Source organism: Anthonomus grandis, chromosome 11 (assembly GCF_022605725.1).
Source record: "Anthonomus grandis grandis chromosome 11, icAntGran1.3, whole genome shotgun sequence".
In the NCBI taxonomy this organism is placed as follows: domain Eukaryota; kingdom Metazoa; phylum Arthropoda; class Insecta; order Coleoptera; family Curculionidae; genus Anthonomus; species Anthonomus grandis.
Genome location: NC_065556.1, coordinates 26,955,433 through 26,982,901, shown reverse-complemented (window position 1 = coordinate 26,982,901; position 27,469 = coordinate 26,955,433). Strand labels below are relative to the sequence as shown.

Genomic DNA, 27,469 nt, shown 5'->3' with positions numbered 1-27,469 from the left:
TTCCGGACCGATGTTTATAGAAACTTTTTCTCATATTTTTTTACAAGTTTTACCCGTTGAAATATCTCCGTCTATTTTTCGAACACCCTGTAGGTACATCGCTCTGTGATTTTTCTGAAAATTTACTTATGTCAAATTGTCAACGAAGTCTTAATTAAACCGGCATTTTTATAATCCTCGAGAGCAATAAAATCGCTTAAGAGTGAAACTTGAGGCTTGCGCCAATCGGGTTTTAGCACCGGTGCCTGCCGTCCGACACCGTCGAACAGGTAAACCCGGAGAGCGTCGCGACGCTTAGTATAGCGCGGGCCAACGGACCGAAATAACGCGAAACGCGAACCACCAAAAACCGACGCCACCGCGCGAGCGTTTTTAGTTTTTTTCGGTTTTAATTTACAAAAAAAAAAACAAAAATTAAAATTGACAACGACATGTCTTAGGTAGGGAAAAATTTGGATTACCTAGAAATTTTGTTTCTTATTGATAAACGAGTTAAAAAAATTATTTAACAGGACCTATGGAGCAGCCTGATAGGTCCTCAGATTTGACGTCATGTGACTTTTTTCAAAAAACGTGATGATGTCAAATCTGTCTTTGACGTCATAGGACTTTTTATGTGCCCCCTCTCCCCATAAAAAGTCATATGACGCCAGAGCTGTGGACCTATCAGGGCGCTCCATAAGTCACTGTTAATTAATAATTTTTTTTTAAGTGGTACATAAATAATTATAATTTATTTTGCAATGGTATAGTTATTAGGTCGATTTTATGCCGAAGGAATTCCTTCAAGGAATGTTTATGTTATTGATAACGCATTCGGGTATTTGCTTGCTGTGGTTTATTATAGTGAAGAAGGTATTTGTTTAATTTATATATTTTATTTTTAAATCAATAAAGAGTGTTAAATTATTATATTTATAACTGTTTGGGTTTTTACGGGTTGTCAGACATGCTCGTTTCTCGATAAAAAATCTAAATTAAGCTACGATTGTGTGCAAGGCCTCAGGTATTTTTTTTTATTAAATTATTTTTTCTAGTCAAGGCTTTCGGTACTTTTGATTTAAAAAAAATATAACAAGAATATAAACATTTCATATTTCCCTTAAGTTTTAGGAAAAAAAACACTAAAATTTTAGACAAACTGTTTAATTTTTAGCGCCCAACGTTGTGAATTACAATCAGTTCTTGAAGGCGTTTTTCAGGATTTTCATAAAAAATAAAATGATTTTTAAAGCTCCTTTAATCCCAATTTTTCTAGGATTTTCTATAGCACATTCTGAAATAAATCAATATGTTGGCTTTTAAGTAAACTAATTAGCAAAATCATTTCCAGGGAGTTATTTGTTAATCATTTATTCCAAAAATGCATTTTTTTTTTAATTTCCATTTTTATATGAAAATTATACTTCAGATAACATTTTCATTGCATTATTACTCTCAATTTGTCTGAAAATAGATCGAGTTCTAACCCATAGATGTCACGCTTCTATATTCGCTTTTAAAACTGTGTACCGTCCCTGCGTCACGGAAACTATACAGGGTGACAATTTGAAAACGAACAGCATTTAATATTGCCTCTAACAATATTAGTATGAAAATTAGGCGAGACACGTCAATTTACATTTCATGGGGGACAATTTTTGAGGCATTTTTTGACGTGTTACTTTCAACCGCCTGACCCCCAGTGCCCCCTAAAATTTAAAATTTATTTTTTTTTTATGGTAAACACAAGCACAAGAGGAAAGTCCTATGTCACTCTTGGAGTGGTGCTTGCGCGAAGATATTTGTGGGCATTTATCTTGAATCGCTGTAGGTTGTATGCGTCGGGAAATATGTGAGGTGGAAGCCCGTTCCACAAAGAAGATGTTCTTCAGATGAATGAGTCCCGATACAGCAACGTCCTTGGGGTAGGTAGGTGGACTCGATGTTAATGAGCCGCAACTGCTAGACGCGTCCTTCTTGCCGGAACAGCCCTGGGTGGAATCAGGCCTGCCAGCTCAGAGGAGCACTTACCGTGATAATAAGGGTAGAATAAACAGAGATCAGCCACCTTTCTCCTGTGCTCCAGACTATCCAGACTCCTTGTCAGTTCTGGTTTGTCGATAAGACGAATAGCTCTCTTCTGTATAGAATCCAGCAGGTTTAAACTATGCTTGGGTGCAGAGCTCCAGACATGCGAGCAATACTCGAGGGAAGGGCGTATTTGAGCCTTATAAAGAGTCAGCAGCTGTTCTGGTGTATACAGTTTTTTCGTTTTGAAAAGCACTCCGAGTTTTTTGGAAGCCGCCCTGGCGACCTCGGCAACGTGGTCATGCCAGGACACACTGTTGGTGACCTCGACTCCTAGAAGATGTAAAGATGGTTTCATTGGCAATGTTTTCCCTGCCATAACCAGCTCCGGGCCACCAACGTTAGTCTTCATCGTAAATACTACAGCCTGCCTTTTTTAGATTGTTACCGCCCCACTCCAAGATTGCTCTAATATCGTTGTTGGTTGAAGCTACTTGTTGCTGCCTAAGATTCTGAGAACTTGCGGCTGTCGTTGGTTTGGCGGACTTAAATGTGGAAATAAGTGTGCTATCGTCCGCAAAGCTGTAGATTGGATTGACAGTAGTTCCTAGCAAATCGTTGATATATATCAAGAAAAGGGTGGGGGATAGAATGCATCTTTGAGGGCAGCCCTTATTTCTTTTACCATTTTTGTGTTCCTTATAAAATTCTTCATAAACTTCATTTATTTATTTTATTTTTTTAATCGTAACACAAATGTGTTTTTGTACATTTAAATAATACAATTCCTTGAAAAAATAATGATAATAATAATGAAATACTGGAAACCTTTATCTTTAGTACTTTATGAATTGTTCTACACTCCTGTACAATTATTTGTTGTAATTATTAAATTGAATCTGGTTGAGTTTTAAATACAAGTGACCCCATAAAAAAATCGAGCGATGTCAAGTCTGGTGACCTAGGTGGCCATTCTATGGATTCCCTTTTACCAATCCACTGTTTTCAATTGGGGTTACCACTGTTAAAACAGGGTGTTAAAAGTAACACGACAACAAATGCCTCAAACATGTAAATTGGCGTGTTTCCTCTAATTTTCATAGTATTATTAGTAGGGACAATATTAAATATTGTTCGTTTTCAAATTTTGACCTGCTATATCTCCCAACAAAGTAAAATTCATGGCGTGGTGAACTGGAACTGTTTTTTAAAGTCCCTAGACTGGTGAATTAAAAAAAAAATTTGTGGCTTTCCTGTACTCTCATTTGAGACAACTTTAATTGAAAATTTTTTTTTAAATATTTTTTACCCATGTTTCCGTCCCAGTGGTCAAATAATAATAATAATAATAATAATAATAATATATGCCTTTATATATATACGAAAATAGTTACAAAAGTTATTAACCAAAAATGCGGCGAGATCTAGCCTGAGGCTATCTATCTAACCGCGCTGCTAACTTAACATACGAAAGCATAACAATGTAAATAATAAATAAATTGAATAAGTATTAAACATTATGAAGAACATACAGGAAAAAAACAAGAAGAGAATCCTAAAATTATAAGAAACCTAAAATAGAATTTTGCTTACATCACATGACGTAATTAATTATTAAAATAATAATAATTATATCTAGTTTATAAAAGAAAGAAAAAAAAAGTAATTAGTGATATAACTTAAAATTAAATGAAATATATTTTTTATATTTTAGTTATTAGTTCGCAGTGTTTTGATAGCTTTTCGAAATAAGACAGCCGAGGTTTTAGCTTTAAGGTTATTTGGTAATGAATTATATACCTTAACCGCACTATAACGGAAAGACCCTTGGAATTTGGAAGTTCTATGATTTGGTATCAAAAGGTTTGCAGAGTGGCGCATTTCACGGCCATGTATGCTGTTATGACTGGATAATTTGTCATATAGATATTGGGGAAGTTTATAATGGAGTACCTTATAAACAAGAACAGCCATATTGATTTTATAACGTTCATCCAAATTCAACCAGCCAGAGGCAAGAAATAACGGGGTGACGTGATCAAATTTTCTTTTATCGTAGCAAAACTTTAGGCAAGCATTTTGTAGCTTTTGTAGGCTTAACTTGTCCTTTTGAGCAAGAGCTGGCCAGAAGAGTACACTACCATAGCTAATTAAAGAGAGAACCAACGAATCACTTAATTTGAGTTTAACATCAGAAGATAAAATATCTTTATGCATGTATAGAATTTTCAATTTATAATAGGCTTTTTGTAAAATACTGGAAATATGTATGTGGTTGTAAAATATTTCCATCGATAAGAACATTTAAATTCAAATGATAAGATTTAGGCATTCCAAAAAGTAATAGTTTAGATTTACTACCGTTGAGAGCCAGCCCATGAAAATTAGACACCTGTACAATTTGATTTAAATCGGTATTAATGCGTGCTAAGCCAGTATTCAGTTAATTTATCGGAAAAGCTGAGTAGAGTTGGACGTCATCTGCATATTGGTGAGACTTTAGAGAGAGGAATTTAGAAAAATCACAATTATAAATCGAAAATAGTAGTGGCCCCAAAATGCTGCCTTGAGGAACTCCCTGATTAATATTTAAATATTCTAAAAAGGTGGAATTTAAGCGCACTCTTTGCTTTCTATTACTTAAGTAATCACAAAGTAGACTCAGCGCCGACTCGTGTAATCCAAAATATTTTAGTTTGGTATGTCAAATGTAAGTCAAGTAAGTAATGTCAAATGGTCAAAAATGCTAGAGTTTATACGGGAGCTATAAAGTAGTAATTTTAGATGTGATACAAATGGTCGGAAATGTGCCGTTTCCAAAATACAGGGTGTTGAAATTTTTCAAAAAAAAATATTTTTTACCCTGTATTAAAAACGCTTATAGCGATTTCAATAATTTTTTTAGGGTTTAAATGATTGGTGGTGAGACAACTTTTTGAGCTATTGCCAGTGATTTATTTATCCAGGGACAGTCTTGCAGCACAATGTATGTTATTTTTTATATACATTTGAAAAAAAAATGTTTTTAAAATATTTTGTTAATTTTTAATAAAACACATTTGTATTGCAGCCTTGCATTTTTGCGCTCCGACGCACAGTTTTCGCGCAAAAAAAATAAAATTCTTACAAGGATCTTGTGTCGCAACGAAAAATTTAATATCGTTACAATTAAAAATAAATAATTTAACTAAACAATAAACAATTCAAACCAAATGCTCAAAGTATCCCTCCGTGCATTTCCGCCTATACCCAAGTCAAGATAATTAATTATTAATAATTAATTTAATTACTACTAAATTAGTGATAGTAATAAAAGTGATTTTTGTCTTATTACTGTCACTCATTATTTTCTTGTTCATTTTATCGCCTTGACATTATTTGCAATTGGATATTGTATTATTATTATTATTTATTTTATGGAGATTACTATGAAAAACTGACTAAAATTTCAGAAAAAAAACTAATAAAATAAAGCACCCTGGTAGGGATTTTATTTTTTGCACCAAAACAACGCGTCCAAGCATAAATAGGCAAGGGCCGTTTTTTTTAAATAAACAAAATCATCAAACAACATTTTTTTGTTAAAAAAAACAGAGGAGTACCTCTTTTTTTATAAAAAAATTAACGTACATATGATGCAAGTGCGTCCCTGGACAATTCAAATTATCTGCAGTTCCTCAAAAACTTACTATCATTTCAAAAATTCATTTACATCGCTTAAAGTGTTTTTAATATCGAGGGAAAAAAACGAATTTTTTGGAAAATTTCCACTTTATAGATGTCCTATTTCAAACTAAATTTTTATGGTTCCTGTACATACTGTAGCATTTTTGACCATTTGAAAGGGGATCCCTGTATATTTTTGTGAGCCTGTCACACCACTGTAAAATTCTATTAATTTTTTCTAATAACCACACTTAAAAGGAATTAAATTTCCTTTAAGAAACTCTTATACAACTTCTAACTAACCTTTACAGTTTCGAAAATATCGTGCAAATATTTCTATGTAATGTAAAGTCACTTGTTGGTTACATGATATTTTTGCTTAGGCGTCCACCTGGACTTTTTGGTTTCTATCTCAAATTCTGTTGGTCTTATCACATTTATCCTAATACCTAAACTTAATAAGATTAAATTTCCTTTAAGAAACTCATATACAACTTTTATGTAACCTTAACAGTTACCAAGATATCGTCGAATTAAATTTATCGAAAATTATTCGTGACCTGCTAGACATTTTGGTTGACATCTAAATTTTTGCCAAATACCAGACTTGAATTAAATTTCCTTTAAATTCCGGTCAAATCACTGCTGAGATTAATATTTTATTCTTTTCAATGCAGTATTTTTTCACTTTAAGCCCATTATGCGACGAAACCTCTAAAAGAATCACTACTGAAATGAGATCCATCCATGACCATGAAATATATTGCACTCTTTATGTATTGATGATTCCTGATTCAAATAAAAATCACTGCTGTAAGGAATAATTTATCGTGAAAAAACAGATTAATATTGTATTCGTTTTAATGCTATGTGAACATTTCTTGATTAAAATATTGTATCACAATTTAAATATTCAAACGTTCTTTTAAATCACTGTTGAGATAACGCTTTATTTAAAATTCAAAAATCACTGTTGACAAATTATTGCGCAAGTTATAAGTTATATTGTACTTTTTACGTATTGATGATTGATGATTCTAATAAAAATCACTGCTGCGATAAATATTTTATTTACTTTATTAATTGTGTATCGAAAAATGTGTTAACTGCAATTTTTCGCATGTTCGAGCGATAAATTTTAATGTTACGTACACATATCGCATGTCTGTTTATTGCGTTAATATCGCCATATTTTTTCGTAACGGGCAATGTACTTTACTAATGATAATAAATCATGCGGTTAACGATTTTTTTTGTTGAATACATACTTTGAAGATTTTATATTTTCTGGAAGCAGTTACTGTAAATATTATTAGCGTGTGTTATGGATGTTTAAACAAAACGGTGACCTTGCATCCAATGTTCCTGATAAGGAGGGCATGACTCTCCGAAAAAATTCTACTGGAAAATACTCAAGATAGCAAAAATATCAAAGACGCTTTCCTAAATGAGATGTTTACATGTCATAACTGGCTGTTGACATTCCAAACGAGGCTGGAACGACTTACACAAATTGCTGATGGGGCCCTATAACGAGCCCTTTTGCCCTTTACCCTTCTGCTGCATCCAGAAAATAAATTTGAATTTATCACCTTGTATCGGAAAAATTTATTTCCCATCGAGATTCCGATGATAATTAAATATTTATTTACCGGTACGATCGATTGTTTACCTTAAGGAAAAATGTGATAGACTAAAAGGGTCGCACTTAATGAATAGTTTACCAGGACTAATGGATTCGGGGGTCGATTTTGTTGAAGTTCGCCTGGATTAGCCCATTAGCGAAAGTGTCCAGGCCATACGGTCGGTGTGAAAGGTAATTAACTCCTTAATGGGACTAAATAGGGATGTCTTGTTATTTTTCTATAAGAGGGATTACGAAAATTTAAGAGAATAATTCACCAGAACCAGATAAAAAACAATTCTATGATGAATCAGAGAGTGAAAACATTAAAAAAAAATCATATAAACCGTTGGCTTGTAACGTTTTTTTTACTATTACATGCGATCCATTATGGTCACCTAAAATGATGCGGCGACTTTGAAGAAATTAAAAAAAAAACCTTTCTAGTTTATCACGCCATGCAGTTTGCTTTACTGTGAGATGTACAGTTGACGTGACGCAACGATGGTACACAGCCTTTTTAAATTACCAAATTAACTGGAAATTTACTAAAAAAATTGTTGTTGTTTTTGGCTAATAATTGAACCCTTAGGAGCATTATAAAACTATTTTTTCGGAACACACATATGGTATAAAGTTTTTTAGCCTAGAAAATTAACCGGAAAATTGACTAAGAAAACTGTTGGCAAAATACCTTGAAAATTGCTACTGGTCGAGTCTTTAAGAGCATTAAGAAATTTAATTCGAAAAAAAAAACAAAATAATTTTTTCACGCGATCTGCTAATTCATTGGAATTTTTTTTTTAGTTCACCACGCCATGCATTTTACTTTTCTACAAAATATTTTGTTGACGTGACGCAAGGGCGGTACACAGCTTTAAAATCGAATTTCCTGGTAAAAAATCCGTAGGTAACAAAATGAAAAAAAAAATTATTTCCAGGCATTTTTGCATTAAATTTTACCGTGATGGTTTTTCGTTAAGTTTGGATATTAAGATAAATGTTATTAGACCAACACCATCTGAGATATGAATGAAAATGTCCAGATGGACGCTTTAGGTCACAAGTAGCTTTACATAAATTTAATTCCACCATATCTTGGATTAAGATTATATAAAAGTTTCTAAAAGAAAATTCCATAAAACCAACATAATCCGAAAAACTGGTGTGATAAGGAAGTGAGACCTTACAGTTTACAATTAGATAAAAAAATAAATGAATAAGATAAAGCAGGTATCTAAATAGATTGTATGAAGTTAGGTAAATTATATGATTATTATAATTTGATTCAGTTCTTAAGCAAAATAAAGAAGTTCGAAGCAAATCAAACTTTGAATAAAAATTGACTAATATAAATTTAAAAAATAAACTCGGAACTATATTACAGGCAGATGAAACCTTTTTTTCAACAATTTCAGGTCACTTTATTATGTTAAATACTGTTCTCTATATACTAGCGAAAATCCGATACAGATTGAACAACTATTAAAGGAGCTATCAAGTTTTTTTAGGAAAAAAGCTGAAAGTCTCTTTAAAAATATTTGCAAGTAAATTAGTATTTTAGTGTATTTTTTTTGTTATGCTAAATACGATTTTCTAGACACTAGTGAAAACCGGAGACAAATTGGGCAACTATCAACGGAGTTGTCGTATTTTTTGTATGTTGAAAATAAATTGAAATTTTCTTCGGAGACCTTCAAGTTTCATTTATCAATTTTTATTAATTTTTGACTTATGGGCATTGAAAATTGTGCAATTATTTAAAAAAAGCACCTCGTTGTCCTTGAAAATAATAAAATATTTATCACAACAGTGATTTTAAGAGTTCCTCGACTAATTATATGCTGAATTATCACATATAAATCCTGATGTTGAGTCCGGTAAAGTTAAAGGGACGTTTAGAACCCGATTTTTTTTTTAAATTTTTACATAGAATGTTGAGTTTGAACATTTTATTAATAAAAAAAGTGAGGATGAAGTAAAAAAAATGCAAAAATTTAAAAATTATAAAGGATTTTCTACTTACGTATAATTTACAATTACACCCGGCTTAACTACACTCTATTTGCGACTAGCCATCACGTTGACCATTATATATGATATTTGCAGGTTCTTATTTTGTGGTGGTCAAAATAAGAACCAACATGTCATGCACGCTCTTGCCTATTGGTTTCCTAAAGAGTATCCGTAATACGTAGAAAATATAACGTGTTTCTTTCCAGTTCGCGGCCACTCGTACTTACCACCGGATCGAGTCTTTGGCCAAGTTGAAAAGAAAATGCGAAGAAATGCTTGACCCTAGTAAATACCACAGAATTTATAAAGAGGTTGCAGATATCAACATTTTAGAAACCGATTGGCATATAAAAGATTTAACTAAAATTCTTAAAAAAATTGAAGGAATAAGTGAAATGAAAAGGATCTTTCTCCAAAAATTAAGAACTAATGAAAGGATAGCAATTAAAATTAAACTTGAGTTAACATATCGGTACGACGACACCTCAAAACAGTTTTTATCAATTTGCAAGAGAGGTTATAGCTTCAATAAAGAGTTGAAAGTGCGTTCCGTTCGACCCCTGACTAATAATATAAAACCGGAAAAAAAAAATGATATACGTATGCTTTTAGAAAAAAGATTTGGATTGAATTGGGAAGAAATTATTCCACTATTCACCTCCCGCTTTTACAATAAGGTGTTTCAAGAAAATTTGGAGGTAATAGACGACGCCGACGATCCGGAAGAAGAGTGTCTTTGTCTTGAGGAAGAAAAGGAACTAAAGCATATCTAAAATATAAGAATAAAACCTTTTCTATTTTTTAATAAATAAATCTTTCTCCTGCATTGAATTTTATTAAAAACCCCTAAATAGGTTTTATATTTTTATTTGTTGTTAAAATACTAATGAGAAAAACGTAAAATAATAAATTCTAACTAAAAAACTAAAAAATAGGTATTGATGTATAACTCTCGATTTTATACATTATTTTACTCTAAACCATTTTGGTTTAGCTGTAAATCGTTTTTGCTCATTATCGAGAAACTGGATTTAGGTGACATAATGCGCTTTGATAAGCCTTTTACCCTAAAATTAGAAATATCAAGATGTGGATTTTTGGATTTTTTTTTGTTTTTTCTATACTGAAAAAGCAAATTTTTTAATAATTTTCCATGATTCTTTGATCATAGATGGAAAATTAAGTGGAAAATGAAGAACATGCTCATTTTAGTGACTTTCTGAACTTGTATCGCATTTAATCATCCACCTACAAGCCAAATTACCTTGAAAAGTAATTTTTCTTGGCTAACGATGCACTTTACAGACAATGGAGCATAATTTTATATTAATTCTTGGACTTAAAATGGGGGAAATCATGTTGAAAAAAGGATACATTTTTTTAATGGTTTTTATTTTCTAATCAAAATCTAAATTTCTTTGAAATCTTACTATAGACAAGGAGCTTAATTTATTGCGATTTTCTTCGATTTATGGGCCTATAAGGGCAAAATTATAACATAAAAACAGGCCTTCGCAATTACAACCTGAATTGCATTAAAAAGTTAGACGTATTTTTTATAATTTGTTGTAAAAGCTGTACCCAATATAATCAGTCAAAATTCCCTAAATTAATTTAAAAAACACATTTTTTTTTATAAAATGAGAAAATTACACTTTAAACTCTCAGGATCTGTTTAAAGTATGTATCACTGCCAGCTGTGCAAAAGTAAACACACCCAATCCAAATCTATTTGAGTGTCTCCTAAATAAAAGTACATTAAAGCAAGTAGGTGAATAGAAACCAGAATAAATTTCCGTACTCATTTAAAGTACATTTATTTAAATTTGTACAATTTACATAGCTAAATCTTGATATTTGATATTTTAAGGTTATACTAGATAATCGTCAAACTATGACAGCTATCAAAAGTTTTATCGAAAAATTCCCAATGAAAAAATGCCTCTAAGCTCAAATGAAGCGTCAAAAATGAGCAAGAACTTTAAAAAAGAAAAAACTTGCCAGTTGGAATCTAACGAGGGCACCAACAAGGCACAAACGATAAAAGACCAAGCGTGGGAAAAGTCAACGATCGAAATCCTGAGGAGGCAAAAGAAACGTGCAAAAAAAGAAGCGAAACTGGCCAAACGGAAGGACGAACTGATGCAACTGTTGAAAAAAGGATCTAAAAATACTGGATCGGGATCAAAACCACTTCCAAAAGTTCATCTGACCTGCTCGTTGGCTGAAAACCTAAACAAGCTAAAGTTAGGAGATGAGATATCTAAGACCATCGATGAAGCGTTGGCCCTGTTAAGTGACGACGATATCGCGGGAAAACTTTCGCTGAAATCGCGTGGAAACGGTCAAACTGCTTATGAGGAAAAAAGGTTGAAAGAACTGAAGGTTTCTCATCCAGAGTTGAAGTTGTCGGAGATAAAAACGATCATTTCCAGGGAGTGGAAGAGGATGCACTCGATTATCGATGAGAAGGCCAGAACTAGACGCAGTATTTATCAGTTTTTTTAGTGAGATAATGTGACGTTTAGAGAAATATTAATATTAAAAATCTTTTCAAATCCCCGTTCAGATTTCTTGCTTAAAAATATCAGGTGTGGTCAAAATATTGATAAAAAAGTGAGGATGATTGGAAAAAAATACAAAACTTTGCAGGCTTGCACATGTTTTTTTAGTTACAACTTTTTGGGGTCTAAAAATGTAAATGTATAGGATTTTTATCGCTTTGTGCCCCTATAATTACATATTTTGTAATTTACTTACACGAAAATTAAAACAACAATCTTATTGACAAAAATCGTGTGGCTTCACTATGTCCCCAGTAGTATTTTTGGTTTTGTCTGGAACACTTTTTAGTTGGATGGGTTGGTTGTAGACTCAATTTTAGATAATAAAGGCATGATGTAGTTAGATTTTACATTACATGCACAAAACACATTTATCAGGTGTTAAAAAATAGGTATTATTTATTTACATTATTTGATATTTTATGTAATTTAATATATTATAAGTATAAATTTGAAAAAAAAACATAATTTAAAATATTTAATTATTAATAGGTAAATAATAACGATGAGGTTTAACGTATATTAGCTTATAATCAAAACAATAAATATTGTTATTAATAAAACATTGATATAAATAACTAAGAGCAACCATAAGAAGGAGTTAGTTGCAATTCCAACTCCACATGTGCGCCAACCACACAGTCCCATGTGCGCACACGTGCATATATTATGATTATATAAATAAACAAATACTTACCTATAATGAGACACGACAGAAAATTACGATAATCGTACTAGTAGAGTAGCCACTCCCGATAAATAAAATAATATTAGTTGACGTAAGTGACATTTGATTGAGTCTTTTTTATTTATGAATTAATCCGTATTTACATATTTGTTATTTCTGATTTGCATGTGGAAATTCGTGTTTATCCTCCTGGGACCTAGCGTTCATTTAAATGGACATGCCAGTTTTATGTTTCCAGTTTCGTTAATTTATTATTTAAGCAGCTTAGACCTCGCATCCACTACGTTGGACACTTCGGTGCTGCCGCCCAGTCCGATTCGGTCGACTTTAATTGTGCACATGTGCTGGGAATCAGTTGTTTGTTTTTTGTTGTGATGGCGGCTGCACGTGGTTCTCGTTATGATGGTAGAATCTATGATCGTTATCTCGTTATGGTGGTAGATCTAGGTAGCCTATTTTTTAATGTTTTGTAATGATTTTTGTGAAAGTTTTTATTTACAAATGTTTAATAGCCAATTTTAAATAACATTACAATAATAAAAAAATGAAATAAGTTTTGTATTACCCTATAAGTTATTCGCGTCCATTTAAATGGACATTGGGTCTATTTCATGCACATTTTAAATTAACTCTCTAAATTTTTGGCAATCAATGAGTGCTTCGGCCAGGGGAAGATGACGAAATATTGGAGCAAATACTAAAAATCATTGGAAATGATGACTCTGACATTGAAATGTCTGATGATAAAGAAGAAATTCAAACTAATTCCTCTTATCATGTCCTGAGAGAAAACTTAAAAATGGCCAAGCAATCTGTGGATCCTTTAAAGCGAAAGTCTTGGAGAAGAGATGATACTTTTGCACCTCCAAATTTTCAAGGCCCCTCTAGTGAATGCAGCGCAGAGCTCCGGTATGATTGAACTGCAAAATCGTATTTAGCCATGTACTTTGAAGATGAGTTATTCCAAAAAGTGATTGTGTGTGATATGAAAGTGCACAAATGCAAGGTACGTTGAATTTAAAGGAGTATTTCTTAAATTGACTCTTAATGAGATTAAACATTTTTTTGGAATAGTTTGTTTGATGTCCTGTCTAAAATATCCCAAAATCAGAATGTGCTGGGCAAAAACCACTAAAGTTTCAGCTATTGCAGATACAATGACTCGAGATAGATTTTTTGCTATAAGAAGTAACCTTAAAATCGTCATTGATGGCAGCATCGCTGAAGAGGTACGCAGGTCTGACAAATTTTGGAAAGTACGTCCTATTATAAAAGCAGTATGGCAGGGGTGTTTGCTGCTACCTAGAGAGAAAGTGGTTGCTGTAGATGAACAGATGAATCCCATTTACAGGGACTTGTAAAATGAAGCAGTTCGTTAGAGGAAAGCCAAATCTAGAGGGCTTGAAAAATTTTGTTGTTGCAAGGAAAAGATACTTTTCCAGATGATTCTGTAAAACGACTTGGTGTTGGACCTTCTGCTGTTGTTCGCCTTGGAAGGACATTATTTCCTGGAAGTCATGTGTACTGCGATAGATATTTCACGACAATACCACTTTTCGAATATCTTCGTCAACAAGAGAAATATTGTACTGGAACCATTATGAAATCTCGTGTACCAGCGGCAGCAAATTAAACTTCGGAAAAAATGATGGCCAAGATAGGTAGAGGCAGCTCGGAACAAATTGTAAGACAAGATGACGACATAGTAGTTGTACAATGGTATGATCTGAAATCTGTATTTTTGGCATCTAGTGCTCTAGGAATTCAACCTAGCGATGAGCGTAAAAGGTGGTCTAAGAAAGACTCTAAATACATTCAGGTTAAAAGATCTTACGTTGTTGCTAAATACAACGATTGTATAGGAGGAATAGACTTGATAGACCGAATGATTAGCTATTATAGAATTCGAACCAGATCAAAAAAATGGACTGTAAGGGTAATTTTCCATTTCTTTGATCTAGCAATGGCTAACTCATATATTTTTTTATATTTTAAAATATTTTAGATTTTAAAATCGAAATTGCCACTCAACTTTTGACAAATACACCCAACCCACAAAGTGAATCCCAAGAAAACATCCGAGGTGTAGGTACTAGAAGAAATCCTGAGGGAAATATCTTAGTCGATTCACCGTCATCGTCATTAGGCACCGAAAGAAAACGGAAACAACACTTTCCAGAAATTGCCACAGACTTAAAAAATTCGGTTAGATGTAAAAATGACTCTTGTGCCAAAAAAACCAAGTTTTTTTGTAATACATGCAACACATTTTTGTGCATTACTGGCAACAGAAACTGTTTCATGGAGCTCCATAGCAAATAAATTTAAGTTTACATTTATTTTCTGCGTTTTCATAGGATTAGACTGAAATGTTATTGAAAAAAAATTATATATTAGGAATTTTTTTTTAGGTTAAGACCCAATGTCCATTTTAATGGACGTCATGTATCTGTCAAAGTAAGAAAAAAAAATAAAAAAAGTTATTAGTAAACAATGTTTATTTATGTATTTTTTATTATATTTAAAAGCCTCACAACCCTAACTTAACAAAAACATGTCCGGATCCCAGGAGGTTATGACCTAAAGAAGTGATGTAAATCCTTCTAGGTTACAGAATTTGGTCACTTAAGGCTTTAAATTTAAATTAATATCATATATAATGGTCAACGTGATGGCTAGTCGCAAATAGAGTGTAGTTAAGCCGGGTGTAATTGTAAATTATACGTAAGTAGAAAATCCTTTATAATTTTTAAATTTTTGCATTTTTTTTACTTCATCCTCACTTTTTTTATTAATAAAATGTTCAAACTCAACATTCTATGTAAAAATTTAAAAAAAAATCGGGTTCTAAACGTCCCTTTAACTTTACCGGACCCAACATCAGGATTTATATGTGATAATTCAGCATATAATTAGTCGAGGAACTCTTAAAGTCACTGTTGTGATAAGTATGTTATTATTTTCAAGGACAACGAGGTGCTTTTTTTAAATAATTGCACAATTTTCAATGCCCATAAGTCAAAAATTAATAAAAATTGATAAATGAAACTTGAAGGTCTACGAAGAAAATTTCAATTTATTTTCAACATACAAAAAATACGACAACTCCGTTGATAGTTGCCCAATTTGTCTCCGGTTTTCACTAGTGTCTAGAAAATCGTATTTAGCATAACAAAAAAAATACACTAAAATCTGCAAAGAGCCGAATAGTGTTAATGGTATCAACCAACTGAATATTGTGCAAGAAGTTGGTTATAAGGCTGAGCTTATTTCCTCAGATCCCCGACCAGTAGTCCGGGGAATCTGTACTTTTTAACAAAAAAATTGCACCCCGCAAACGAACGACTGGATGTGGTAAAGGGGTTCATAAGAAACATAAAAAAAAATAAATTCATACCTGGGGTAGTTGCGGTGGGTGAAAACTGGAAAAAAAGCTACCTAGAGCATTTTTCTATCGCTATTTCCGGCAAAAAGTTGACGCTCAAATAAAAAGTGCTTAATGGCAAAGTTGTAGATAATATAAAAATCTATAATTTTTGTAGAGGGCACTTTTGAACATAACCTCAAAATGTTCAAGATAAATGCAAACATTTTTTTTTTTTTCGTTTTTTATTTTTCATTTATCCAAAAATTATGCAATTTTCATAAAACTTAGTGTAAATATACCCTTTAGTATCCTAAATAATCTCTATTTTTTTCAGTACTATACAATAACAATTTTTCAAGAAATTCAAGTTTTTCGAAAAAATTACTTTTTTTTTAAACGAAATTTGTCCTTCAGAGAATTGTCCTAGGAAGTTCATATGGGGCTTATTTTTTTTGTTTTTATTTCTACTTTTTAACAAAATAAAGAAAGGTTACACTTCCCATTTGAAAATAAGCCAAAAAATGCAAAAAAACTGAAAATTTTTTTTTTGCAACAATGAACTTTTTATTAATTGTTAATAATTTACTAAAAATTATTAAAATGTTTTAAATGTCAAGTATCACAAACCCAAGTTAAATTTAGTTGAGAAGATTTTTGAAAAAAATGTCTTTTTAACCCTAAGGTGTTCCTCCACGCTATCATTGTACATTTTAAATAACTTATTAACACTAAGGGTAGAAGGCAGATAAAGTCTCTTACTTTTGTTCCCAGCATAATGGCTTTCACATGCTGTTAACTTCGAAATAAATTCCTTCACTTTTAATGACTTTTCAGAAAACCTAATACTTCTCCTTTCTTGTTTATCACACCTGTTCCAGTTCTTATACCTTCTTCAATCGTGTTTAATCTTCTTTGACCAATATTAAACAATTTTTGTAAAAACTTTGAACAAACAAACAGTTTTTCTGCAGATAAACGGCACTGGTAGCGCTGCCAAGTCAGGACATAATGCGGTTTGATGTGTATGACAGATTTTGCCTTTAAATTACTATAGGACAAAATTCGATTTGCTACATGGGTATGCCTGCATCGAGCCTTTATGAGTTCGGAACCACTTCAAACTCATTTTTGTCCTAGACTGGACAAAATGCGTTTTGATAAGTCACTCCCCATATTACAAATTATGAAAAGCAAACTATTATAAGCTTGATAAAGCTTATTTGATGATTCTAGCTTCAATAAATCACGAGTTATCAAGCAAAAACCTCGAGGTTGATCCAGCAAGGGTCTGTCAACGTGAAGCAAAATTTAAATGACTCTATCTCATGAACTAATAAGGGATTTCAAATATAAACATGCTTACATGCTTCTAACTGTTACAGGTAAGATATTGTACAACTTTGGAGCCAAATAGTTGAAAGATTTTAAATTTAGTGTTTTATGACTAAATTCTGGTAATACTAAGAGTCTATTGACATTTTGCCGTGTCTGATAAAGATGAACTATTTCTTTCTGCTCTTTTCATGCATAAAAATGCAAGTTAATTTAGTTAATAAATTAAATAATTTTTGAATATTAAATTATATAACAGATCGGTTGCATAAAATTTGCGATTTTTATTTATTACTTTTAGAATGTAGTTTTGGACAATTTGTAGAGGTCTCAATGCAGTTTTATAGGTTCCTCCCCATACCACTATTCCATAACACAATATAGATTCTACCAAGGATTTATAAATTAAAATTGACAGTTAGCATTAAAGATCTCCCTTATAATATAAAACTTATATACTAATTTCCTTACTTTAGATGCGACATTATTTATGTGATGTGTCCATTTAAGATTTTGATCTATAATAACCCCAATATATTTTGTTTGATCACAAGGTTTTATTACATCACGATAACTCACTCTTATATAGTCAAAAGGTGGTATACTAGTCATTTTTGGGCAAAAAGCTACATACTGTGTTTTTTGAAGGTTTAGTGACAATTTAAAGTGGTCTAGTCAACGTTTGACTTTATTAAATCCTAATTTACCCTTTCTTTAGTTTCCCCTCTATAACAGCTAAGATATCTTTCTTAGCTTTAATGTATATTACAAAAAATTGAAAAATAATTATTGTAAGCTTATTTGATGACTAGCTTCATTAATTCACGTTGATGCAGCAAGGGTCTGTTGACGTGAAAGCAAAATTTAAATGATTCTATTTTATGAACGGTTGACCTATGCGCATAAATTTGGGAAATGATAGCTAATGAGTAATAATGAAAAAAAAAGGTAGTAAAATATTTTTAGTTTTGGAGATATTTATATTTTCTTAAATAAAAAACGTGTATTTTTTAACGTGTTTAATTTAAACTAATTTAAAGCAACTGTTCGAAGTTGTTTCCATTATTTTCGATACAGACTTGAGCTCGTCGAATCCATGAAGACGTATATGCACGGGCCAAACCAGGCTGTAGACGAATTGCGTCACTGGCAGCGTTTATGCGATGTCGTAGCTCTTGCTCAGTATCAACTTCGTTTACATACACCATTGTTTTCATATGACCCCACAAATAAAAGTCTAATGGATTAAGGTCAGGCGAGCAAGGGGGAACCCAACTGGACCATTACGGCCTATCCATCGTACGGGAAACACACGATCTAAATGTTGTCGCACTGGTCGTGAAAAATATGGTGGAGCACCATCATGAAGAAACCATATGTTCTGTCTAACGTTGAGATTCACATTTTCAAGGAGCACTGGTAAATTGTTGCTTAAAAATTCTAAATACCGAGCACCAGTCAAACGATTTTCCAGAATAAAAGGTCCGATGAGCATTCCGTTCAGACTTCCAGCCCATACATTTACAGAAAAACGTTGTTGAAAGTATGTTCTCCGTGTAATATGCGGATTTTCCAAAGCCCAGTAATGAGTGTTATGAAAGTTGAAAATTCCATTGCGCGTAAAATTTGCCTCATCCGTTACTAAAATGTTCATGGTAAAGTTTGGGCTTAACTGCTGGTGATGTAACAACCACTCACAAAAGTGTACTCGAAGCGGCAAATCTCTTGGAAGTAGGGCTTGTACCCTCTGCACATAAAACGGGTACAGCAACTCGTGCCTTAAAATTTGCCAACTTGTAGATTGCGATTGTAGGATAAGATCGTGCTTTTAATGAAAGTCTTTTGGGGTTCAAGCTTAAATCCATTTTCAAACAAAATTATACATACTTTTTAAACAAAATCCTTAATTATAAAAAGGTTATAATATCGACCAAATCCCTTTGACCCGAACGATTAACTGAAAACTAAAATCCCCCCCCAAGCTCTCCTCTAAATTCCAGTTATTTATTATTCGTACTTCCGGGTCTCTGCAGCCTTGCTGATTCATGTTAAAGACGAACACGTGTCAAACAGCTGGATCCCGTGTTTACCATACTCTGCAGTCTGGCAGCTTTGGCGGTACTTTAGGGTCTCTGCAGCCTCGCTGACACACGTGTCCAACACGATATTCCAAATCGCGCTGCAATTGTCCTAGTGCTAATTCCAGGTTGTTCTTCGATAACTTCTAAAATATCCTCCTCCAGATTTAGAATGTGCCTAGGTCTAATAGCTCCTCTATCTTGTCCAGGCCGCGGCCGCAAAATGTAGAGAAACTGCTACACCGCTGAATAACACGTAAGAAAGCCCCACGTCTCGGGTGGTATCTTCGAGGAAATCTTTGGGCATACAGATCAGCTGATGCCCCTGCATTCTAATGCGTTTCTTCGTAAACCAAGACCATGTCGACAAGTTCTTCGTTTGTAAAAATGTGCGCCATTACATTTGATGCTTTTATTTTGTTCGTGTGAAAATAACGATCGAAAACGATCACAGCCGCCAACAAACTAAGTACTGCTAACGATTCCAAACAACAAATTCCAAACATTATGACTTGTTTACTATCAGTTATTAATAAACAAAATAAGTTCGTCTGATACACGTTCTGTTGACATTTGTTTAACTTTATTTCGGAAACCAAAAATATTTTACTACATTTTTTTCTCATTATTGATCTTCATCTACCATTTCCCAAGTTTATGCGCATAGGTTGAAAATCACCAACAATATACATGCCAATCACCAACAATCACCAACAATATACATGCTTACATTTGTTACTAAAATTTTTAATTTGGTGTATGCTTCTAACTGTTACAGGTGAGATATTGTACAACTTTGGAGCCAAATAGTTCAAAGATTTTAAATTTAATGTTTTATGACTAACTGGTAATACTATTGACGTTACTTTTGTCATATTACTTTTAGAATGTAGTTCTGGACAATTTGTAGAGGTCTCATTGTAGTTTTATAGGTTCCTCCTCATACGCATATTACAAGTAATTGAAAAGTAATCATTGTGAGCTTATTTTATGACTAGCTTCAATAAATCACGAGTTATCAAGCAAAAACCTGGAAGTTGATCCAGCAAGGGTCTGCTGACGTGAAACAAAATTTAAATGAGTTTATCTCATAAACGGTTGATCAATCAAAAATCGACCAAAGAAGATATTGATGTCTTGTCTGTCATAAACGGAACATTACGTAAAACAGCTAAGATATTATCTCTCTTGGTGTATAATTTAGCGTTTTAGTGTGCAAGTATTTGAAAACAAATCATTGTGAACCCATTGAAGCTTATTTGATGATTTAGTCTTCAGTAAACCACGAATAATCAAGCAAAAACCTTGAGGTTGATCCAGCAAGGTCCTGCTGACGTGAAACAAAATTTAAATCACTGTATCTCATGAATCTTTAGTCCCATTAAAATAATTTTAATAGATTTTTGTAGACAATTAGTCATTCTTCAACTTTACTAATGACACTTATAATCGTATATCGATTACCAAAGAAGTTATTGATAGTTAAGGTGTTTGGTCTGCTTTAAAGGGGACGTTTTATATGTCAGTTAAAATATCTCTTTTCACGTTTGACTTAGAGCTTTAGTCTATATTACAAATATTTAAAAATAAATCATTTGAACCCAGTGAAGCTTTTTTGAGGATTTATTGAAGTTGTGAAGCAAAAACCTTGAGGTTGATCCAACAAGGGCCTGCTGACGTGAAGCTAAATTTAAATGATGATATCTCACGAACGGTTGATGCAAATAAAATGATTTTAGTGGAATTTTATAGACAATCATGCATACTTTAACTTAAAGTCAATTAGCGAAGAAGATATAATCAATTTTATTCTCCATCGTAAGACAATCGCTACCATTTAATCTAACCTAGAATTTTTTAATGATATTCCTTAGTAGTAGTACATCATGATTTTTATTATGACGATCATAATAATGCCTCACGGTATTAAACTATTTTGAATTGTTAAGTAACCGCGGCGAATTTATGACACGTTTACCCAGTGGAGAGTCTATTTATAAAATGTTTGGGTCTATGAGTTTAAATTAGCATATAGAACTGCTATTTTTACAAAGCGCACATCACTGGCCGAGAGAAAAGGCCTGTCAAAACAGCTTTATCCCCCTTAAATTGTTCATTTTTGAACAATTGTGTGTGTGTGTGTGTGCTTTAAAAGTGAGTTTGTCATTCTTATTACAGGTCCAGAGCTTCACAAGCGATTTTTCCTTTTTTCACCCTAATGGAAACGGCAAACCATTGTTTCATATTAAGAATGGCACTTAACCTTAATACCACCAGAGAACAAAAGACAACGGGCCCATTAAATAATCAGCGTATATTTTTTTGCCCTAAAAAATAATAAGAAGAGGAATAAGGTGAAAACGTGCGCAGATTCGAATGCATAAAAGTTGTCACACGGTAGCGGTATTTTTGGATTATTCGAAAACCGAACGGCAAACTTACAATAAAATCCGAAATAAAACAGGCACACACTCCCGAAAGGTCAGTAAATCTATTTAAAACTTCTGTGATGAGTAAACGCATCCAGCGAAATCCGAAATCGGTTTTGATCCGTTTGTTCTACCCCAACTATTAATTTTTCAATTTTATTTAGCGGATTTTTTTTGAATTTTGCGCATCAAAATTTTTCGTATTGGGATTATGACCGCTTAAATTTTGCTTCACGTCAATGGATTTCATGGAAAATGACAAAGCTCTATTAAAATTATTTTAATTGGATCAACCATTATTAAGACGTCAACCTTAGGGATTTTGCTCTACAACTCTAGATCTTTCACCATTTATGCTCTCCTTGGTTAAGAATGATCTACTCTAAAATAAATGATAGTATCTACTAAAACTCTAAACCCTTTAACACTTGGGATATCTTACCTTCAAAAAAAATGACCCCTTTAATGTAGTCAAGATACAAAAATCACTGATATCTTCTCTGAAAATAAATCTACAATCATAGGCATCATTACCATAATTAAAGAATGAATGATTATCGACAAAACTCTATTAAAATCATTTTAATTGGGTCAACCATTCTAAAGACGTCAACTTTTAAATTTGGCTTCACGTCAGCACACTCTTGCTGCAACAACCTCAGAGCTTTTGCTCAATAACGCCTGACCTATCAAGCCTAGAACCATCATTTAAACTTTATGAAGTCAATATTTTTATATTTTTTATGCATAATTTGTCTTAATTTCAGGTAGATCCTAATGTAGTCATTTCCACTAAAAGACTAATAGTATAAGTGCCATAAAAAGAAGATTTCGACTTAAATGTAACTCCCATCGCCCTCGTACGCATGATACCCTTAATGCGAAAGACAGTGTCGTACTCACGGTCGCGATGTCGCATTCCAGCAGAGCATGTATGTCATATTTCCGGCAGATGAGGTAGTATATCTGTCATATGATCGCCTTATCGTCGTACCCGAATCTAGCCAAGAGATCCCTGTAGTCCCAACTACAGCTCGTAGAACAGGAAACATTGATACCCAGCCAGAAGCAGGACCATCCAAAATTGAGTGCGACTCGGTTGAAGGTCAACCCTCTTCGAGTCGAGGTTGCAACCAAGACACCCCAGTAAGCAGACCCAAGAAAAAAGGGCTGAGATTTAACTTCAGCTTACTCAAAAGGAAAAGCTCTAAGGACTCAGAGGCTCAGGGGGCATTAAGCTCTAGAGTAAGACACTCCGTTGGACATAGAGAGCATTCGGGTGTAAATGCACCCCCTTCAGAAGTATTTAGGCAATACTGTAACATTTCCTCCCCAGTAGATCCCCCAAAGGCTTGTAAAGAGAGAGAAAAGACTCCGTCCAGCGAAGAAAAGCTTTCGAGCAAAAGATCCTCGACCTCCTCGTCAAGTAAACCACCTATAGGCAAACCCTTACCACTTTCAGAAGAAAGTGGGAGCAAACGATCCAGTAAGCACAGCTCGTCGTCATCGAAATCCGCCAAGCAAGGTAAAGAGTCCCCTGTGAGTCTACCGAACAGCATTTCCACCCCAGCAAGACGTTCCAAAACCCCCACGAGGAAAACATCAAACGCCAACCTGAACATCGAGCATTTCTCCCCGATCTCCACCAGCAGGGAAAAAAACTTGGTGGAACCCAGTCCGGAACCAAAAGTGAAATCGCGTAGCAACCCCTTCAAGTTGAGTTTCCGCAAGAGTAAAACCCCCGAGCCCTCAACCAGCCAATCTGCCCGTAAGAAAGAGAAGAAACCTCCCGCACCAACACCACCGCCACCATCTGCAGAAAGAAAACTGTCGTTTTCCGACTATATCGCCGTGAGTCGCGAGAAATCTGCCGTGAACAGTAGTGATAACCGTGATAAGTTGCCGTCCGGTGCCCGTGATAATAAGACGCCGGTGCTCGGTTTGTTTCGGAAAACCTCGTCGCCTAAGAACTTAGGTCGCGATCGCACTCCGCATTTGAATCAGCAGCAAAGTTTTCTGTTTCCCACTGATAACTGTTCGAGACCTGCTAGTGCCGAACCCGGGCTCGTAACAGGTGAAGATGAGCGTGATTTACTACTAACATTGTTTGACTGGTGTGACTTACTAACATGAAATTAATCAATGGGAAGTCAGTGTGTAATATTGATGGAATAGAAGATAGGGGAGCTTGAAGTAAACTGGAATATTTCAGCAGCTTTTTTTGGTTCCTAGTTCTTCCATCCATGTTTTTGTCTTTGTTCATCAACTGTCTGAAAGATTTTAACTAATTTATTTCAGGCAGTTGAGGGCCATGAACTAACAAGCTTGTTCTCTCACTCTTTCTCATATGAAATTAATAAAAAAATGCTTTCAAACACTGAAACTCTGGAAAATTCTATTTCTGCATTTCTTTAGACCACGTGATCATGCAGGATCTTTCATCCATTTTCTTTCTTTATTTATTAACTTAATTCATTTATTTCGGGCAGTTGAGCGTTGTGAACCTACAAACAATTTCTCTCTCTATCTCTCTCTTTCTTATAGGGAGATTTATGAACAAAGATCTAATAAGAAACTGTTTCAAGAATTTCTAATTTCTGCATCTCTTTCTAGAAGCAGTTCTTCTTTCTTGTTTCCTAGTGAACTCCTGCTTTAGATCACGTGATCATGTTTCTTTCCTTTTTCTCCAACTGCCTGGAAGATATTAATTCATTTATTCCAGGCAGTTGAGCATGATGAACCAACAAGCAATTTCTCTCTCTCGCTCTTTCTTATAGAGACTTATGAACGTGGATCTAATAAGAAACCCCTTCAAAGGTTGCAACTCCGGAATTTCCAATTTTTGCATCTCTTTCTAGAAGCAGTTCTTCTTTCTTGTTTCTTAGTAAACTCCTGCTTTAGATCACGTGATTATTTATCCATGTTTCTTTCCTTTTTCTCCAACTGCCTGGAAGATATTAATTAATTTATTCCAGGCAGTTGAGGGCCATGAACTAACAAGCATTTTCTCTCACTCTTTCTTATATGGAATTAATAAAAAATGCTTTCAAGGATTGCAATATTTGGAAAATTCTATTTTTGCATTTCTTTAGACCACGTGATCATGCAGGATCTTTCATCCATGTTCTTTCTTTATTTATCAACTTAATTAATTTATTTCAAGCAGTTCAGCGTTGTGAAAAGACAAACAATCTCTCTGTATCTCTCTCTTTCTTATGGAGAGATTTATGAGCAAGGATCTTCAGTTCTTCTTTCTTGTTTTCTAGTGAACTCCTGATGTAGATCACGTGATCATTCATCCATATTTCTTTCCTTTTTTTCTCCAACTGCCTGGAAGATATTAATTAATTTATTCCAGGCAGTTGAGCATCATGAACCAACAAGCAAATGCTCAATTTTATTCTCTCTCGCTCTTTCTTAAAGAGACTTATGAACGTGGATATAATAAGAAACCCCTTCAATGATTGCAACTCCGGAATTCCCAATTGCTGCATCTCTTTCTGGAAGCAGTTCTTCTTTCTTGTTTCCTAGTGAACTCCTGCTTTAAACCACGTGATTTTTAGTCCATATTTCTTTTCTTTTTTATCAACTGCCTGGAAGATATTAATTTATTTATTCCAGGCAGTTGAGCATCATGAATCAATAAGTAATTTTTCTCTCTCTCTCTCTCTTTCTTGTTTTCTAATGAACTCCTGCTTTAGATCACGTGATCATTCATCCATGTTTCTTCCCTTTTTGTCCAACTGCCTGGAAGATATTAATTAATTTATTCCAGGCAGCTGAGAATCATGAACCAACAAGCAAATGCTCAATTTTTTTCTCTCTCACTCTTTCGTATACAGATTTATGAGCATATTAACTCATTTATTCCATGCAGTTGAGTATCATGAACCACAACAAGCAATTTCTCTCTCTCGCTCTTTCTTATAGAGACTTATGAACGTGGATCTAATAAGAAACCCCTTCAATGATTGCAACTCCGGAATTCCCAATTTCTGCATCTCTTTCTAGAAGCAGTTCTTCTTTCTTGTTTCCTAGTGAACTCCTGCTTCAGATCACGTGATCATTCATCCATATTTCTTTCCTTTTTTATCAACTGCCTGGAAGATATTAATTTATTTATTCCAGGCAGTTGAGCATCATGAATCAATAAGTAATTTTTCTCTGTCTCTCTCTCTCTCTTTCTTATAGAAATACATAAGAAAGATTGCTGTTTCAAAGATTGCGAATCTGGAGACTTCCTTCATCACTAATGATGCTGGAATCTATGTATGATCCATGTATTGACTTTCTTCGACTGCCTGGAAGATATAATTTTAATTATTCCAGACAGTTGAGTACCTTCAACTGTTATTTCTTCTCTTATTACTCTTTTGATCAGGACAGGAGGGAGACTAATGGCGCAGGACTACCTTACTTATCTTCTTAATAGTTTATTGACTTCAGTGAGTCTTACTGCTAATGAGAAGTGAAATAATTATCCTTTGAAAATTTGAATTGAAAATTTCCTTCAGTTTTGGATTATGGATATATCCAAAAAATGCTGTAAATGTAGAATTCTGCTTCCAGATTGAGAGGATCTTTTGCTTGTTTATTGATAAAAGTGATCATAAAGCATTCCTTATCAACTTTCTTCTTCTTTATCTTCATCCTACTCTTCCTTCTACCTTCAAATTTCATCTTCTTTTTATTTATATGCTAAAAAACTAGACATTTAAAACAAATATAACAATTTGATTTTAAACTGCTACTGCACGTAATACAATAATTTATGATAAGCAATAACAACTGGCGCACTTCCACTAATGCCAAGGTTATTAATAAATTCACAATTAGTGCGGTTCGGTGGCGACAAAAATAGTCGTTCTCATAATAGAACCTTCACCTGAAAGTTTACGTTCTGCAGTTTGGCCTTGGGCTTTAACAAAAACCGAAGGAGAAGAGGAGCATATACGGTAATTTTTTTTCTTTTTTTCAGATAAAAGGAGTGACGCGAGCAAACCGAAGGGCGCGCCACGTCGTAAAGATCGCGTCTAATCATCCCCCAATCATTCCAAGATGGCGTCCAACGAATCTGCTCTAAAGGATCTGATCCATCCGGCGTACAACGAACACCTGAAATCCCATAATACTGTCGCTTTTAAATTAGTTAAAACCGGTAAGTGTCTTGTAGGATAGGTGGTAAGTGTGTTTTTACCTTCCGAAGACGTTTAGGCTAAGAAAACGTGTCATTTAAGTAACATCTACAGCATTCATGATTTGTGCTTTACTTAGCCCTGTTTTTTTCTGATGCAACCTTCATCTCTTTCAGCATTTGCTGACTAATAAGCACTATATCATCCGCAAAGCGAAGATGTTTTTGATTATTTCCCTTTAATTCTTATGCGTCCCATTAAAAACGTCGAAAATTACCATGAGGCTCGGAAAATTCCATAAAAAAGGTTCTATGTCAAATCAATATCTATGTCAATATCTATGTTAAATTTATTGGAATGATATTAAAAATTAGCTTGAATGCTGAAAAAAATTTTTTAAATACTTTGAAGACTTTCTAAAATGCACAATTTTCAGGACAACGTTAAAGGCAATAATACAGATTTTTTAATTAAATAAATTTGTAAGCACTTTTCCGGGCGTCTAAGGGATATCAGAATAAAGAAAATCGTATCGGCTTTTCTCCTACACCTACACCTAC

The 27,469-nt window shown here is 33.7% G+C and overlaps 2 protein-coding genes across 16 annotated transcripts in view; both read left to right on the top strand.

Moving 5' to 3' along the window:
- Window positions 1–273: 273 nt before the first annotated feature.
- LOC126742589 (uncharacterized) overlaps window positions 274–27,469 on the top strand; it is a 182,786-nt gene continuing 155,590 nt past the window's right edge. For 11 of the 15 annotated variants that reach the window (XR_007662610.1, XM_050449327.1, XM_050449338.1 and 8 more), the window contains exons 1-3: window positions 274–440; window positions 22,542–23,848; window positions 26,753–26,932. Coding sequence is in view for 13 of the 15 variants with exons in the window: in XM_050449327.1 (XP_050305284.1) it covers window positions 26,833–26,932 (100 nt within the window). In the remaining 2 variants the exon portion in view is untranslated. Of the gene's footprint in view, window positions 441–752; window positions 856–21,480; window positions 21,500–22,541; window positions 23,849–26,752; window positions 26,933–27,469 lie in introns of those variants that run through there. The other 4 variants (XM_050449324.1, XM_050449325.1, XM_050449326.1 and 1 more) reach the window with 4 other exon arrangements.
- On the top strand, window positions 11,285–11,824 carry LOC126742492 (coiled-coil domain-containing protein 124-B-like). The gene has a single exon (XM_050449133.1). It carries the CDS (start codon window positions 11,285–11,287, stop codon window positions 11,822–11,824), a length of 540 nt encoding a protein of 179 aa, XP_050305090.1.